The sequence below is a fragment of the Apis dorsata genome, unplaced genomic scaffold (genome assembly GCF_000469605.1).
Source record: "Apis dorsata unplaced genomic scaffold, Apis dorsata 1.3 scaffold_1121, whole genome shotgun sequence".
Classification (NCBI taxonomy): domain Eukaryota; kingdom Metazoa; phylum Arthropoda; class Insecta; order Hymenoptera; family Apidae; genus Apis; species Apis dorsata.
This window is the reverse complement of record NW_006264219.1, coordinates 150,471-168,633: the sequence shown is the minus strand read 5'-3', so window position 1 is coordinate 168,633 and position 18,163 is coordinate 150,471. Positions and strand designations below refer to the sequence as shown.

General features: G+C 26.7%; 4 protein-coding genes across 15 annotated transcripts in view; 1 reads left to right on the top strand and 3 right to left on the bottom strand.

Moving 5' to 3' along the window:
- Nucleotides 1–1,191, bottom strand: part of LOC102671148 (choline/ethanolamine kinase) — a 12,150-nt gene extending 10,959 nt beyond the window's left edge. The window contains exons 1-2 of one of the 4 annotated variants that reach the window (XM_006624770.2): nt 927–1,191; nt 437–557 (exon numbers count right to left, since the gene is read on the bottom strand). In XM_006624770.2, the coding sequence (XP_006624833.1) occupies nt 437–502 (66 nt within the window). In that variant the 5' untranslated portion in view covers nt 503–557; nt 927–1,191. Of the gene's footprint in view, nt 1–436; nt 561–926 lie in introns of all 4 variants that reach the window. The other 3 variants (XM_006624771.2, XM_006624773.2, XM_006624775.2) reach the window with 3 other exon arrangements.
- LOC102671729 (aldose 1-epimerase-like) overlaps nt 1–5,486 on the top strand; it is a 7,689-nt gene extending 2,203 nt beyond the window's left edge. Inside the window, exons 1-6 of one of the 2 annotated variants that reach the window (XM_006624779.2) lie at nt 2,433–2,870; nt 3,129–3,333; nt 3,750–3,958; nt 4,211–4,578; nt 4,735–5,160; nt 5,299–5,486. In XM_006624779.2, the coding sequence (XP_006624842.1) occupies nt 3,266–3,333; nt 3,750–3,958; nt 4,211–4,578; nt 4,735–5,160; nt 5,299–5,379 (1,152 nt within the window). In that variant the 5' untranslated portion in view covers nt 2,433–2,870; nt 3,129–3,265 and the 3' untranslated portion in view covers nt 5,380–5,486. Of the gene's footprint in view, nt 1–2,432; nt 2,871–3,128; nt 3,334–3,749; nt 3,959–4,210; nt 4,579–4,734; nt 5,161–5,298 lie in introns of those variants that run through there. The other variant, XM_006624777.2, reaches the window with a different exon arrangement.
- LOC102672130 lies at nt 5,331–8,377 on the bottom strand. 2 transcript variants are annotated; one of them, XM_006624780.2, is made up of 2 exons: nt 5,952–6,310; nt 5,331–5,807 (listed from the first exon to the last, which is right to left on the bottom strand). In XM_006624780.2, the coding sequence occupies exon 2, from the start codon at nt 5,802–5,804 to the stop codon at nt 5,571–5,573; it is 234 nt and encodes a 77-aa protein (XP_006624843.1). In that variant the 5' UTR covers nt 5,805–5,807; nt 5,952–6,310; the 3' UTR covers nt 5,331–5,570. The 2 variants fall into 2 exon arrangements, with proteins under 2 accessions (XP_006624843.1, XP_031370568.1); XM_031514708.1 differs by lacking the exon at nt 5,952–6,310 and adding an exon at nt 7,406–8,377 and having other exon boundaries at nt 5,474–5,807.
- A 581-nt stretch (nt 8,378–8,958) lies between these two features.
- LOC102681883 (tau-tubulin kinase homolog Asator) overlaps nt 8,959–18,163 on the bottom strand; it is a 12,356-nt gene continuing 3,151 nt past the window's right edge. The window contains exons 1-15 of one of the 7 annotated variants that reach the window (XM_006624766.2): nt 16,751–17,227; nt 15,886–16,018; nt 15,610–15,757; nt 15,180–15,394; nt 14,551–14,820; nt 14,267–14,353; nt 13,827–14,108; nt 13,565–13,733; nt 13,106–13,416; nt 12,728–13,024; nt 11,754–12,035; nt 11,346–11,613; nt 10,803–11,174; nt 9,618–10,017; nt 8,959–9,533 (exon numbers count right to left, since the gene is read on the bottom strand). In XM_006624766.2, coding sequence (XP_006624829.1) covers nt 9,479–9,533; nt 9,618–10,017; nt 10,803–11,174; nt 11,346–11,613; nt 11,754–12,035; nt 12,728–13,024; nt 13,106–13,416; nt 13,565–13,733; nt 13,827–14,108; nt 14,267–14,353; nt 14,551–14,820; nt 15,180–15,394; nt 15,610–15,757; nt 15,886–15,942 — 3,213 coding nt within the window. In that variant the 5' untranslated portion in view covers nt 15,943–16,018; nt 16,751–17,227 and the 3' untranslated portion in view covers nt 8,959–9,478. Of the gene's footprint in view, nt 9,534–9,617; nt 10,018–10,802; nt 11,175–11,345; nt 11,614–11,753; nt 12,036–12,727; nt 13,025–13,105; nt 13,417–13,564; nt 13,734–13,826; nt 14,109–14,266; nt 14,354–14,550; nt 14,821–14,899; nt 14,926–15,179; nt 15,395–15,609; nt 15,758–15,885; nt 16,019–16,228; nt 16,519–16,665; nt 16,685–16,710; nt 17,228–18,163 lie in introns of those variants that run through there. The other 6 variants (XM_006624767.2, XM_031514704.1, XM_031514705.1 and 3 more) reach the window with 6 other exon arrangements.

The following is an 18,163-nucleotide window of genomic DNA, read 5'->3' as shown; positions in this document are numbered from 1 at the left end:
TGTATTACATATTTACAAATTGTTTTAATCAATTTTTTATTATTATGAAATATGTTTTAATAATACATTATTATATTTATCCATCCAAATTTTAAAGATTACAATTTTTTTATTTATATATTTATTGAAAAATAAAAGAAATAAAAATTTTTAAAATATATTTTATATTTATTAGATTACATTTATTTACTAAAAAAACAAAAGTAGATATTTATGAAAAGTAGATATCTCTTTTGATAAATTATAAATATTATAAATTTAAAAAAAAAATTTATCACAATAGGAAAAAAAATTCAAGATTTGTAACTATTTATAAAATTTTTTGTAAGAAATAATATATTATAATATTAAATTTAAATATTTTATATGAAAAGCGAAGGAAAGATTCAAAATTATACTTTGGCAGAAATAATAATCTTAAATATTATGAACATACCTTGTTTCCCAAACCCATCTTAGATTCTTTTGTTATTCGAGAAATTTGTAGTATTGAATCTTGCATAAATAGTCGTCAACTCTCACTTGTTTCACCCACGTTTTTTTTAACAGTTTAGACTCTGCTTCAATTTTAATAGTACTTAACTGATTAATTCTCAATATTTCAATTTTTTTGTCAATATAGATTAAGAATAACGTTAGAATTAATATGCTATTGTACATATATCATTAAAAAAATTATATAAAAAAGATAAAAAAAGAAAGAAAAGAGAGGAGCAAGAGAGAAAAAGAGATATGTATTAAAGAAAAAATTCTATTATGATAGAAATTCACTGGCGCTGTAAGTACTTCTACGTTTGCTTTCAACGGTTGAGTCACCGTCGCGTGCCACGTATAAAAATTAAGATAATCGAATGATTCGATTTATTTGAATAATTTAATTTTAAAAAAAATTGTAATTGAATAATGATAAAAATAACAATACTAACAAAGTAGGAGTACAGTTGATGTTTATTCTTATTGCACATAAAAAAAATTAAAGTTTTAATCCACAAATTGCGTATAGTCAAAGGCTTACTTTGTTCACGTATACTTCTTACGTGACTCTTGCAAATACACTAGACGCGGTTATAGAACAAAGAACAAACAACTTTTTAACGTACGCAACTCGTATTCGTGCACAAATTGACACAAATATGCGACACAATTCAAGGAAACTACGATGCGTAATATACACGACCAATAGCATCCAGATATCTCCTACTCCTTTTTTACTTTTAAACGATGGTAGCGCCACTATACTGTACCATCATTATCATTCTTGTTATTGTATATCATTTATATATATAAAATTGATATTTATGGATCTCTTTTTGAAGAATGAATTCTAGAAGCCATAATAAACATAAAAATTGGTATACAAAAAAAGATTGAAACTTATTTATTAAATTATAAACAATTTAAATTTGCATGAGACGAAACGAGACAGAGATAGAATGAGAAACAATTTTATCTCTATCATATAACACAACGTCGTTCTATCTTCGCCTCGCTTCATCTAACGCAAACTTAAAATAGACTTAACTTAATAAATAAACCTCAATCGACATTTTTATACATCAACTTTTGTATTTGTTTCTTCTCAGAATCAATCCTTCAAAAATATCCTATGAATATATTCCTGTGATATGTAATTCTGTGATACAAGCATCTATTTTATATCAATAATATCTTAACAAAATCTATTTTTTTTATTTTAAATTTATATTATTTTACAAATATAATATTATATTTTTAGAAAAAATATGCTATTAAAAACAATTTTAATTTTCTAATAAAACAATATAAATAGAAATACTCTTAGAAATAGATATAAAAACTGATTAAATATAGAGAAAAGAAAAAAAAAAACTATGCAGAAATAAATAACTTTGAAGTATGAAAAATATTTATTCTATTTTTTTGTCTTTCAATTAACATGATTAAGACATTATTGTCAAATCTTCTTATAACAAAAATGCATCTATATATTAATAAAAATAATTGTTTTCTTTGAAAATGACTTGATTTTTTTATATTTATTGAAATAAAGACGAAGAAAAAGAACGTCGTATTCATATCTATTATTTAATAAGCATATTTATTTATCGTTAAATTTATTTATTAATTAAAAAGAACATACTCATATCTATTATTTAATAGGCACATTTGTTTATCGTTAAACTTATAATATAGATAAAATAAATATTTAAATATTAATAATTAAAATTCAAATTTATTAAAAATAAATTAATTATAATTTTTCATATCTAAAACATTAAATTAGAAAATAAATTTAAATAAATAAATTTTAATAAATTAATTCAATAAATTAATATTTTGTAAGTTTTATGTATGTAATATATGAAGTTTTTTCATATGTACAAGTTTTTTTCCACGCGAGTACAAACTAGAATACGTAATATGCATGTGATACATATAGATGCAATCAGTAACCTCGAATAAAAAAAAAAATATCGAACTATAACGTTAATCTATAGATTTGTAAAATTTAGCATTATCGATATAATTATTTATCTTAAAATTGTTCCAAAACCGTTATTTAACAATAATCGTGAAAAAAAGAACATATAATTAATCAATAACTAAACGAAATCATTGAAAACAAACCATGATAATAGAACCCTATTAATTTATTCGATAAATAATAAATATGAGAGTTTCCTTTGTTTCAGATATCAGAGAAATGTCAAGTACTAAGATTACAGAAAAATGTTGTTCTTATTTAGAAAAATACAACAAATCAATAGTACCATTGGAAGAGGAGGAGGGAATCTGAAATTCATAACAACTTATTTGTTAGGAAATTTTTGCAACATAAGATATAAAATAAAAAAATTCTCGCATGATTGTATTCATAAACATCTATATACGTAAGTAATATATGTGTATATATGCTTAAATGCTCGAATCGGTACTTCATAAAATAAAGAAAAAAAAATTAAATAATTAGATAAATATTTTTATATTGATATAAATTATATAAATAATATAACATATTAATTAAATAATATAAAACAATTACATAATTGTTGTATTATACTTTATACATATATATATTTAATATGTAAATTGTATCTCTTGTCTTTTTTCTAATTTTTATATTTATTTTTAATATATTTTTTACCTAGATGAAATAATTTTAGACATAAAAATAAAATATACACAATTTATATATATCATGATACAAGATTTAAACTTGTAATATATATATATATATATAAGACAAGCCTTTCAAAAGTTCCAGTGTTTAAATAACTTCATTACGATGTTGCTAGTAGCTATGTCAACGCAGTTTCCTCATTATATAGCCGTAATAGTTCTTCTATTACTCAAGTAAGAATATATTTACCTTTAATTTTATAAATAAAAATAAAAAGCAAATCAGATTAATTATAAATTATTTACATGATATTGAGTTTTATTTTTTTATAATTATCTAGATTTAATTCAAATTTCAATTCGCAGAATTCGTTTAAATTAATTAAAACAATAAAATCTTGGAATATAAGATTGTTATTACAAATCTCTTTTATTGTTGAATTTTTTCAATTATATTATATATACTTTATTATCCTATCTAAGTTTAATCTTCAATCGTAACACAATTATAACACATTATAACACATATGCATGAAATATCGCGCAGCATATGTATGTAAGTTAAATATTAGATTCAATTCAGTTAAACGAATTTCATGTACATTTCATTTTGTATTGTATATAAGTTCATTTAATTTTGTATTGCATAGATCGATTATGGATTCAGACGGTAAAGAGTTAATATCTGTTGTACAATGGGGATGTATCGGTAATCGAAGCATAGAAAAATATACTTTAAAAAATAAAGTGGGTCAAGAAGTAGATATTATAACGTATGGTGCGACGATAACATCTATTAGAATACCAGATAAATATGGAAATATAGCAGACATCGTCTTGGGTTTTGATAGCATAGAAGGTATAAGTTAAATTTTTATATCTTTTTATTACTTAATTCATTTTTCGTAGTATTCATATGATAAAATATGAATGATTTCGTAGTAACAATGATAAAATACATAATATACGTAATAATTAAAATATGTTGTATGAAACTTTTTTTAATTTAGTATTTCATTTTTTATTATTTTTTCTTTTATTTTTTTTTGTTTTAAATAAAAAATATATTTAAATTTTATTAATATTATATTTAATCCGATTTTTTTTATAGAATATATGATGCCTTATAACCCATATTTTGGTGCAACAGTAGGAAGAGTTGCAAATCGTATAAAAAAAGGAGAATTTACTCTAAAGGGGAAAAAATATCATTTAACTAAAAATGAAGGACAAAATCATCTTCATGGTGGTACCAAGGGTTGGAATTCAAAAATATGGCATGCGGATGTTCAATATAATCAACTTGTATTGTCTTTATTAAGTGAAGACGGTGATGAAGGTTATCCTGGTGATACCATAGCTTCAGTCATTTTTCAATTAACCAAAGATGGAGAATTATGTATCGAAATGAAAGTCTTCGTTACCAAAGCTACTCCTATTAACTTAACTAATCATAGTTATTTCAATTTAGCTGGCCATGTTCGTAAATATTTAAAAATTCATTATTTTGTTTATTACTTTGTCATTCGAACGTAGAAAAATTTTATCATTAAATGCAACATTCACATGCAAGATGTATTTCTTTTAGTACATTATAATTTATCTTATAATTACCTCTGATTGAATAAATTTCAGACTGGTAACGCATGTGAACTATATAAACATCAATTTACTATAAATGCGGATCACTGGACAGTCACCGATGCCGAAAGTATTCCCACTGGAGAAATTCGTTCTGTCGATGATTCTGTAATGGACTTGAGAAATTCAACCATACTTGGAGATATCATTGACAAAATACCAGGAGGTGGTTACGATTATAATTTTTGTTTAACGATGAACAATACTGAAAATGAAAAAAATCTAGTTGCTACTGTTTTACATCCAACTTCTGGCAGATATTTAAAAGTTTTTTCAAATCAACCTGGAATACAATTTTATACCGCTAACTTTCTTCCTGAATCTACTGGTACAGGTATTCGAGGAAAGAATGGAAGCGAATACTTTAAACATGCCGCGTTTTGTTTAGAAACGCAAAATTATCCGAATGCGATTAATCATGTAAGTACAGAAATATTATTTTATAATATATTTAAAAAAACATAAACATATTAAAATTTAAAAGAAATCAGATTGTTGATAGACGATTTAATTAAAATTTACAGATATTTTAAACTAATATTCTTGTATTGTTTGTAGGAAAATTTTCCTAATAGTATACTTGAACCTGGAAAAGTTTATCACCATATTGTTGTATACAAATTTGGAATAATTGTTTAAAAAATATATCAATTTTTCATAACTTAATTCTTATTGATAAAATTAATTATTGTACTAATTTTTATTAAATCATATTAATAAAATATAATAATCATATATTAAAATTATATTTTTGATTTTATATGAATGGAACTAAATTTTTTCTTTATATTATACATTTTTTTGATCATATACTTAGTTTATGCTAATAATTATACAGATAATGATGGTGGAAGATTAATTTCCAATGGAGAATGCCTTTTTTCATCAGGCATAGAATTCATATTGGCTAATAATCTTTCTTCACGTTGTTCCATTATTGGTGCAGTTGGAGGTGTATAACGATCAGATAGAAGTCCTTCTATATAATAACCAACAGCAGCAATAGGAATACAAATAAGACTCAAAAATTTACGATTATTTAGATATCTAATCAAAGATAGCATTTTCTGAAATAAAAATATATTAAATATATATTTCACTATTATTTTATATTTATAATTTATCTTATTGATTATAATAATATTTTAATAAAATTTTCATTTCAATCTAGTATATTTTCAATTCCTTCATTCGTTAATATTTTTTCTTACCTTTTACTAAAAAAGAGGTTATGTTACATATTGTCATTTGATGTTATATATATATATATATGTTCAACTTATACTTTATAAAACATTTAGTAATATTTAAACATTTTTTTCATTTTCATCATTTACATATTTGATATTCTATTATTAAATAGAAATCAAATTCTTTTTTATTTAATTAATATTGAATGATTTAATGTATTTAATGTAAATTTAATAAATTTAATATGATTGACTTGGATTAAAGTAAATAGAATTTATCAATATTTTTTTCATTAATATTAATTAAATTAAATTATTTATTTATTAAAAGAATAATATTTTTTATCAATATATAATAATATGATAATTTTAATAAATAATTAAAATAACTAGTTTATGAAAAGTAACTAGTAGTGAAAGTAAAATAAAATATATAAATCATTCTAGATATTTACTACAAGATATATATCTAATATATATTAATAATAATAATATTATCAAATACTAGTAAATTTTCTAAAGTATTTTGAAACATTTCTAAATTAGAAATTTAGAAAAAATAAAAATTATCGGTATGTATTTTTTTAGATTTATATTCATTCATATTTCTTATATATATATAATCATCAATTGAATAAAAAACAATTAATAAATATATACAATTATATAATAGTCAAAAGTAAGATCGATATAGATATATACTTATATTAATATCTAAATATACATGAACATAATAATATATACAAATACATACATGAACTTAAAAACTATAATTATTTCAATGAATTACAATTGTAACTTAACAATATAATTATTTTAATTTAAATTAATTATTTATTATTAAATAAAATGGTAGAACAATTAACAATATATAATACTCAAAAATGATTAATATAGATAGTATATATTTATATTAATATCGAAATATATAAATACATACATGAACACCAAAATTATAGGTTATTTCAATAACCTACAATTGTAATATAACATAATTATTCAAATTTAGATTAGTTATTTATTTTTTATTATTTAAAATTAAGATAACAATAATTTTTATTCATCAAATCATAATTTTGTTTTTTATTTGAAATTATAAATTTTTGCTGTCAATTATCTTTAAACAAACATTTCATGTATGTAATTATATTTATTAATTTCGAAAATATAACTATATATCGATAATTTTATTATATATCATTTATTTCTCCTTGTAATCCATTAAAACTTACAAAGTAAATTAAAGAATATGTTGACATCTATGGAAAATGTTTTTTTTTATATGGAAAAAATGTGTGTAACAGTTATGCGCGAGATTTATTAAATGTGCTTTACAGTTCTTTGAATTTTAATCGAATTTACTTTCGCTTAAATAATGCATCAATGATAAATTATATGTACTTTTAAAAACAAAACACTGTTTCTTTATTGTTCTAAGAGTGCAAAGGTGAATTATGGTAGTATAAGTAACTTACGATATTTTTTCATTATAGATTGAAGATACATCCAAATATACTAGATTAGAGATACATCCAGCTGTATTATGCGTGTTTGTTTACATTCAAACATACACTTGATCTTTGATTACAGATTCATTACCGATTTACAAAGTATTCATCGCTGGCCCATTTCTATTGTGAAATTACGTACATTTTCACAAAAAATTTCGGATGAATTTGTCTTAAATTTCAAAACGAGCGCACGGACAAATATAATAACATACGTATCGCATTCGCGTTTATACGTATACAATTAATAAGCACTCGTATAGACTCGCATCACTCCATTTCTCATTTTATTCTACGATAGTTTCGTAGTTTTTACTCGCGCATACTGCACACTTGTTTTCATACCGCGAAACGACTTCCGCGACGTCAACTTAAAGCTATCTATCGTATCGTATCTTTAACGTTATTTCGATCATTGCACAAAATAAATCCTAAACTATTTTGTACAAGTATAATATTTATAATTCTATACGCAAATTTGGTTTCATTAATAGAATGCTAAAGGATTCTACTTGACTAGTTTTACGCATCACTATGTTTGTTTCGATTGCGGATTTATAACTGTTTGGAAAAATCGCGTTATTGGGAAGTGCAAGACAAATACGCGTGATTATATGTAATCTAACTACACATTCTCTTCTGAGTGAATTATTCATTCGTACATGTTTTTTCATCGCTTAAATCTTGATGATAAAATGTTTTCATCCAATCGAAGGCTTCCTTATATTGACAAGTGGTAAATCGTGATCTCTTAACTGAATTTAACTATCTCTTGCGATAGCTTTAGTGTAAGCAAATCGCTAATACGTTACATATCATAAAAAGATAATTCGGATGAGATATACATTTGCTCAAGAACTTTTATGTTAACAATTATCATTGTTATCTTTATGTTAACAATTGTTTTTTACTAACTTTTATTAATTGTAATGGTGGTTTTTCAAAGAATACCATTATTAGGATATAATTAAAAAAAATTCATATAAAACTGCTATTTAAAATAATATGGTATAATAGTTCATATCATTTTATATTTTTAATATTAATTCTAATTATTATATATTGTTTTTATAAGAAAAATACTAGAAAAATTTTTATTTAATTGTAAAATAACTCAATAAATAAATTGCTCAATGGTAAAATAATGTAAAAAAAATATTTTCAATAATTTGTCTATACATATGAATCTCTGTTTTCACCATAATTAATATAACAGTCACAATCTTTGTTTATATTGAAAAAATAAAATAAAATTTCATAATATAGTTTTTTCTAAAGTGCAAAAAATAGTAAGATGGAATATTTTAGAAAATAAGGAACCTTCTGTGGAAGAAACTATGCATTTGAAAAAATGAAAAAGGGAAGACAAGTAAGATAAGGAATAATAATAAGTAGAAGAAGAAAAAGAAGATAATGATAATGATAATAGTATTGATGATGATGATAATGATAATAGAATAATAATTAGAGAGCAATGAATGAGAAAAGAGAGAGATAGTCATTTCAAATAAAAATATTTCTTTTTTTTTTCTTATGAAAAATCCGTTTCTATTTTCAATTCTGTCTTAATGATGATAATTATTCAATGAGTTTTATCATATTGTCACATACCTTTCTAGACTAGGAAGTACATTCTTTGAAGCACCACCAATTCATATAATATTTTTACAGAGTCTTACAGCTGAATCAAATACACATTTGTGAATAGTTTGATCTAGAAGAATTTCTAACTCACTTGTCATGCAGATTCCATTATATTTCTTCGACTCATATTCATTTTGCTGTAATGTTTAGCACTTTACCAAAATTGCTTTATCTAAGAAAGCAATAGTTTCTCATATAAGATTTTTTATGCTTTTCCTACACAGAAAAGTTAACAAACTGTATGTGACATTTTGAATTAAATCATTGTAATTAATATTACTTTCTTGTCTTCTCTCACGCGTAAAGAAGGATTCCATATATCCAAATGAATAGATCGCAAATGTCTGTTAATCTTTGATACAAACAAATACTTGAATTCGTTTTTGATGTTGTATCTCACCATTCTTTACTGATTATTGTCCCATCTGATATAGGTCGAAACCTACGACATCTATAATAAAAGTAAATTAATAATTGATAATTAAAATGATCGATTAAATTATTCTATATGTAAAAAAAAAAAAAGTTTATATACCTAGCATTATTTTCTGCAACATGTGGTGGCAAAGATGTAGGTGGTGGTGGAGGTTGAGCATTTGGTGGACCACTATTATCAGAATCATTATCGCTACTTTCATCGGTTCGTTTAGCCGTTTCTGCCAAAAGATGCGAAGGTATTCCTCTAGGAGAAAATTTAGATAATACTTCAGAATGAGATCTGATCCTGCGTTGCGGTCTTTGAAATCGCAAGTTTAGTTGACTGGCATCGGTCACATATTTTTCGCTTTGTCTTCGACGACGTAACGCAGGAGTACATCCAGTTAAATTTTCATCTTCTGTCGAATTAGCCGTTAAAGATGAAAAGATCGATGATTCATCAGGTAATGCCAAGCAGCGTCGCAATACCTCCACTGTCAAGCGTTTGCCTTTGACAGCTAAAATTTGGCAATATTAGTATCGCTAAGAAGCTGTGCTCAATTTTAATCGTGATAAATTGGCGTCCAAAACGCGAAAAATACAATTTTCCATTTCCTTTCCCTCCCTTATCCTCTTTTGCTTAATAATGTGTGTGCTTTTAAAATCTTCACCATATACTTGCTGAATAACGAATATGTGCGCACACACACACACATACACGCACACACGCACAGAAGCGCACGAGTACATTAAAATGTTGAAAAGTGAAAAGAAATATTTAAACGAAAGATGTATAATTTTTGAATGATAATGATACTGTGGCGTATTTAATTGGACTCTTTTATAGAAAAGAGAAGAGAAAAAAAAATTGTGACTAAATAATTTATAACAGTTATATAAGTTGAATGCAATTACTTTGAAACTACAATTTTTTAAACTGATGATTATAAATACGTTTTTTATGATTATTTTTCATTGTAATTTCTACGAAAAATGATTCTTTCTTAAAATTTTGATATATATCTTCACAAAATCGCATACGTCATTGCATACGAAATTCAAATTGAAAATCAAACAATGTCTTTTTAGTTTTTTACCGTAATTTTTACCGTGACAAACGTTAATAATAAGCATCAGAGAATACATTGCACTCAAATAGTTCAAACTTATCACTTATCAATTTCAAAGAGCTTAAACTCGTGAGATTCGTAAAATCAGATCCGTACAATGTTAAACATCACATTTGAATTCAAAAAGATAGAATTATAAAATTACATATAAGCTAAAAAAAAATCTTACTAACTAGCATCTTTTTCCCTGGTTATAGCCACAGGTGTAGATGATTTTTCTATTTCATTCCCCACACCACTCCGGGTATTTTGTGTATTCGTTTCTGGAGTTGACTCCGATAACGAACATCTAGGACTTTTAACCGGAATTGGAATTTTACTGATAGTATTATGAGTCCTATTAGAAGCCTCCTTTTCTTTATCATCCTTATATTCACGAAGTGGTAATATATTCGGTATGGTTGTCGAGGCAGTGATAGTGCTGTTTTCCTTATGCATAACATCATCAATAGATGCTCGATTTTCAGCAGTATCGAATATCGATGATTCTTCTCTTTCTGGTTTTGGACTAGCTGGGCTATCTACTGTACCGTTTGTCATTTTTCCTATGAAATTGCATTGAAAATGAATGTACAATCAAAAAAATGATAATGATAATGATAATGATAATGATAATGATAATGATAATGATAATGATAATGATCAAGAAAATCAGAATAATAATATTCTAATATTATTTTTCAGAAATGTAATTTTTAAAAAAAATACATATTTACTTTGCAATGGTTCTCTATCTGCAGTTGTTTGTACAACAGTTGCACCACCTGTTGCATCTACTACTCTAATTTCCAGTCTTCCTGCTACTGCTTCCTCTTCTTCTTCTCCTCCAGGTGTACTAGGTATTGTGTTAGGTGGAGAAAAAGCAACTGCTGGAACACTCGCCCTTCGTAATGGAGGACTTTGTCTCGGTTCATCATAACGTGTTGCTATATTTCTCATGACATCGACTTCATATAGTAGATCATCGAATGCAGCTTGTTGAACCTAATATTAGAAAACGATATATATTCATACATAACATATTTTTCAATACAATAAAGGATATAAATATTCATAAATTTTATATTAAACTCAATATTTGAGTTATAATATAATTCAAATATAATAATAAATAGATTACATACCAATGGTGCTTCGAGGTAAGCACGAACATGCGGTGCCAATGCAGGAACACTCCAAGCGCGAGGAAGTGCGCCTTGGAGATCTGGATATTTTTCAATACCAGCAATGTTTAAACACCTGTGAGGAACTGTAGGCTTTGTAGAATCTTCACTTATTCGAGAGAGAGCAGTTGGTATTATTGAATGTTGAGGCGCGATCGACATTGATTGAATTACTGTCGTTTTCGCATCGATAGATGCAGGCACTGAAGTTGCGATTGTTACAGCATCACTACCAACTGTTGACTGTATGTAGAAATTTTATAAAATCAAATTGACGTTCGCATTTTACTTCGATATTTGTTTTTCAAATCAAACTAATGACAAATGTTTGTACAATAGACAATACGAAATGGAATACGCAATAATCTTTTGATCAATATTTTTTTTTAATCTACTTCAATATAATATAAAGCATGCGTTTCTAACGCTATGTGCTTTTTATTTGAACACAAGTATCACGTTGTTTAGAAACGTGTGTGTATCTAATTATATTTTTCCGTTAATGCGAAGGATAAAATATTTGACAAAATTAGGAAATGATGAAAAGTTAATTTCTAAAACACAAAAAATATATCGCAAAGTTAAAAAAACGAGTGTTAAAAAGAAAAAATACGAAATACAGAAAAAAACAAAAAGCTTAATAATGATATATAAAGAGGTCTCAATTCGATTGTAGAACGTAAGAAGCGCATCAATGGAAGACATCAATATGGGCCAGATAGCTAAAATATCAATACACACACTTGTAATTGTATATATTTAAAAAAAATTGTATACGTGCGAGTGTGTTCATATATGTGTAATAATAATAATGTGTAAAGTTCATGAAAATTTCTTAATGGATAATAAAAAAATTCATTTTACACAGTTCTTAATACTTGTAATCCAAATATTAAATCATAATCAATAACAAAATATAATATTTAAAATTTTACCTGTGGAACCATAACTGGCATAGTAATTCCTTTATGTTCTGGACTTTGTAAATTTTCTCCTTTCCATTCATTATCAGTCTCTTCAGAATCATCGAATTGTGATTTCCATTGAGAAGCCAGTGTCAAACCACCACCACCTTTAGTTACTTGTTGTAATGCTGATACATTATCATCATCTATCTGTGCGAATTGAGTAATGGAATAGTCTCTTATTGCAGCACGATTAGTTCTTGTCTGTTGACGTCCTTCTGTTCTTCTTCGTGGTTCTCTTTTTAATGGTTCTCTCTGTTCCGTTACCTATGAGAAATACAAAGATAACACTTAAATGAAAACTATTTCTTTATAATTGGGATGTAATAAATCCGAAACATTACGCACAGGACTCTGATTGCCAACATATTTTGGATTAGTAACATCATAGGAACAGTAAGAAGCATCAACTTCGGTTTGTACTCGAGGACTGGGAGGTTCGCCAGGCGCTGTTTCAACTGCAGGTGTGACTCGTAATCTAGCAAATGTTGCACCACTTGCAGATTTCCTTAATGGTGCTGCAGCATTGACTCCAACTTTATTGCGAGGAACTTCTGAAGCGGAACGAGCGGAAGCCATTAATGCATCTTCTTCATTGTCTACCACCCCTGTTTGTGGTTCTGCTGCCATTGAAACTGCACGCCTCTTTTTAGGTGAATCTATAAAAATAAAATAATAAAAAGATACAAATTACTATAATTAGTACAAATACTATAATTAAAATTATAATATATTAATTAATATAATTAATTTATAATATAAAAATTTGTTAAAAAGCAATGAAATTTCAATATTAAATTTAATAACCTTGAGCTTGTTGTCCAGCTTGTTGATGAGTATTGTCCATCGTAGGTATCGTCGCGTTACAATTTTTATCTCGGCCATGATTGCTGATAGCTGATGTAAACGGCACCGAAGATCCTTCTACTCCTCGTTGTTTATTTCTTCTACATATACTTTCATAATCCATTTGTGCCTGTAAAAAGTATATTTAAATATATCATTTATATTTAATTCTTATACTAGTTATTAACATATGCGTAAATATTAAAATATTATTTAATCTTACGTCTAATTCTTTTCTGTTATCAGGTTCAACATTTTCTTGATTATTTGTATCGACATTTGGTGTAGTTGGTGGTTGATTAATCGTAGTTGCTGTGGTCAATACTGGAGGTATAGCGACCTGATGATTACTAGGTAGAGATCTAGTGGTTGGTAAACTTTCATTCGATATAAATGGTTTCTCCCAATCATAGGGATCAGTAGCTTTCACTCCTCTACGTTTCAAGCAACGTTCAAATAAACCTGCCAGCATTGCATAATCTGGTTTATCTGCATATCCCAAACTCTAAAAAGGATATTTCTTTCACTGTTCGTATACATGCATTTAATTAAGAGAGAATACAATTTAAGGAAAAATATTATTATTATTTATTAAATTTTAAATATTACATATTGATATTGAATAATAAAAATATCATACTAAAAATTTTTATAAATGCATACCTGAATATGTTCTAGAAATACACGAAGATCCGCTGGAAGATGTTTTAAAAGTAAACGATGATCGTACTTTTCTTTCATAAGACCAACCTAGATGAAGAAACGAAAGATAGAAGAAGTCGAAAAAGGGAAAAGGAATGAAAATCGTAGGAGAAAAAAAGAGAAAAGAGAAAAGAAGAGGAAGGAGATAGAAGAAACCCACATTAAAATTTAAACATAATCACTTATTTGTAATCAAAAAAATGTGTAATTAAATCAAAAATTTATAGCATCTATAATATATATACCTGTTCTTTATCCTTTATTTTTCGCCATGGAAGTTGACCATTAACAAATTCTACTAGCATATAAAATAATGACCACAAATCGTCGTGTCTGCCCATTTCTTTATTTTTGTGCGCATTCACAGATGCGTACCGGACGGTTCCTCTAAATCCTGCCGCACTACGAGGTGGTCTAACTTCACCAGTACCCGTCGTGAATTGACGAGCCAAACCAAAATCTAACATATAAACCAACTTCGAGGTATGTGGAAGTCGTCCCATTGAAAAGTTTGACTGCAAATATCAATTATTAATTATCAAGAAATAAGTTAGTATATTATATAATATTATATTCATAAATTATTTATATTACCTTTTAAATAGTGTACATGAATTTTATTTCATTTGATAGTATACAATCTGGTCGTAATATAAATAAATGATAAAAATCAATTTTAAATAACATGTTGCCTAATCAGTCAAATGAAGATATTTATATCAATGCAAAAGAAAATAAAATACAACATCAAAATCATTATCAATATCTATAGATTGAGAATAAATTATTGAAAGTTCAATAAAAATTGAATTATGAAAAATATTTTGAAATAAACAACTATTCTGAAAAAACAGAGAAATTAAAATATACTTACAGGTTTAATATCTCTATGAAGAAAGCCTACACGATGTATACTTTCAATTGCTTTAAGAATTTGAAGTCCTAAACGTAGAGTGGTAGACAATGAAAAAGCACCTCGAGGCTGAGCACGCCGTAATTCAGCCAAATTTTTTCCTTGTAATTGCATCACAACATAATTGAATCGATCATTACGACCACAACCTATAAACCTGCATACATGTTCCCGACCTATAACAATAATTAAAAATATTCATTAACAAATATCATATATTATAAATAAATGTTTTAAAATAATAATATATATTATAATATATATAATAATATATATAATAATACATATTAAATAATGTATATTATTAAATTTATTATATTTGCATTATCAAAGAGTAAAGTATATTTTTATGTTAAATTATCTAATTTAATCATATAAAACAATAACAAACCCTGAAGTTTTTTCAATACTGCTACTTCCATTTTAAGAACTTGTTTTGATTGACGTGCTGATTCTACCTTCAATGCAACCTGTTCTCTAGTCATAAAATCTACCCCTTCATAAATTTCACCAAATCCACCACCTCCTATTCTCTTGACCTATATAAATACAAATGATAAAAAATCATTGTAAATTAAAATAAATAATAAAAATATTTAAAATAAATATATTAAAAAATATAAAAATTTATTAATAGTGTTGTAATTTTACTAATACAATGACTTACAACTTTCCAACGATCTTTGACCACATGGCCAGGCTGCAGCAGATCCTCACTCATCATAGTTATATTATTATTCTGATCCGTACTTTCGTCGCCTACATTCCTCGGCTGCAAAGTGGTAGAATGATCAGGATGCCTAAAAAGCGTAAGCGAATCCTATTACTAGATTCGTTAAAATTTAAAAGGAATATTCGCATGCTGATAATCTTCTATTAGTCTTTGTCTGATATGCGACAAGCGACGATGCAAGCAAGCAAGAATAGATATAAAGATGGAAGGATAATCGAAATTTATCGGCGCAATGCGAGTAGCTGAATGTGAAATGATTCGATGCAGCAAACTTTACAGCTGTCAGTGTGAGACAAACGACACACCCTGCGGCTGTGACAGGTTAGGTTTTTAACCTAAAACATATTATAGTAGAAAATTGGTCGATATTGAGCGCCCTGTGTTATGCAGCCATGATTACGTGCGAGTAAAGGGTGCAGCGGGTATGAAGGGGGCGATTGTCTATTCTACCAATCGTTTAACTACGTTCGACCCGTCACTTAGTGTCATATTCAATTCTTTTTTTTTCAGCCTAATCGCTTATAGATTTATATTATTTCCAGCAATAACTATCAAGAAGAAAATTTATACAAGTTGCTAATATGTTCTAATTTAGATTAACTTTTATTATATAGAGTCGAACAAGATCGAATCTAATAACTATAAGTTAAAAAGGAAAGTATATAGAAAAAAATGTAGCTTTGCTTTTTTGATTTTAAAAACTCATTGCAGAACTTTTTATTATATGTATGGTCTTTTCTATCTTCTTCGCGCACGCACCAACCAATCCAAATATGATTAATATTTCATTTCCACTAACAATGTCGCCTGGTAATCGTTGATGACGTTTCTACACAATCCAAACTCTTCTTAGGCAGTGCGTTATTTCACGATCCCGCACTTCCCGTTTGCATCTCTTTTCTTTTCCCCTTTTTCCTCAATTCTTTCTACCACTATTTCTTCCCCTTCCCGCTAGTTTCTATCTTCACCTCACCCTTTCGTATCCCTTTCTTTCCTTCTCTTCGTTCACCCTCCCTCACTCTCACCCTACCACACCCCACCCTACCCCACCCCTCCGACCCTATCAGCTTCTTTCACTCAAAGGCGGTCAATCGATCGCTCGTAATTTTACTTTTTTTGTATTAATATTACACTATTCGTTCTATTCTTATAATCACTTTCTTCACCACGAATAAGACATATCGAATATGTTCATGAAAGCTGTACTAGATCTCGTCAAACACCGATGAAACGGCCATTTTTCGATTTCGTACCACGGCATTCGTAATACTTATAAACGCCGCAAGATAGCGACTTGAATGCTCGATCGATGTTCATAGTCCTATCCTTTCCCTCTATGATTTCAAACGTTTCGCGATTCAATCATTCAGAATTTGGAATTAAATATCATATTCAACGTATTCAATGTATATCCAGAATTCTTTTCTTCATTTATTCTGAAAAAATTAGCTAAATATTTTTTATATTCATTAATGTATTATAAAATAGCATTTAGCAAAAAATTACTATTGATATTGTCACATGTTTATCGAGTTTTACACGTGAAGTTTTACACATATATGTATATGGAATATACACATATATGTACATATATTATATATATATATATATTACAAAGAAATCCGAATTAAACAATTCTAATTTTGTCTAAATGAAACCACAATTTTTTTGCAATAATAGATAAAATTCAATAGAAACAATATATAAGTTCGTGTATTCTATAAATTGCATTTTATTTATTTTAAGTTAAACAAAAAAATATAATAAAAAATATTTATTTTAAATTAATAAATTATAAAAATATAAAAAATATTCTATGGAAAATTATTCTTTTTATGAAGAAATTAAAAAATTTAAACATTTATTAAATTTAATCTAGTATGAACATAAACGGCGGCCGCATTCTTATCTAGCCTAACCTATACAACAGTTCAAAAACAAAGTTATACCGGGTGCATAGATCTATGTCGTATGAATTGGTATCTGTTAGGCTAGATAAGAATGCGGCCGCCGCACTGCAAGGTGGCCGCCTGCATCTATGTTATATTAAAATGAAATATATATTTTGTCTATTATTGCTGTAATATATCCCATTTTGTCTAATTATAATCCGAAATCTTATAATCTTATATGATGTTATATTTTGGATATTATCAAAAATCAATATACATTTCGGACTTTAGTGTTTAGAATTAAATGTAAAAGTGGATTA

Coding starts and splice junctions, on each gene's coding strand:
- LOC102672130 (XM_031514708.1), bottom strand. CDS start 5,804: ATGCTATCTTTGATTAGATATCTAAATAATCGTAAATTTTTGAGTCTT.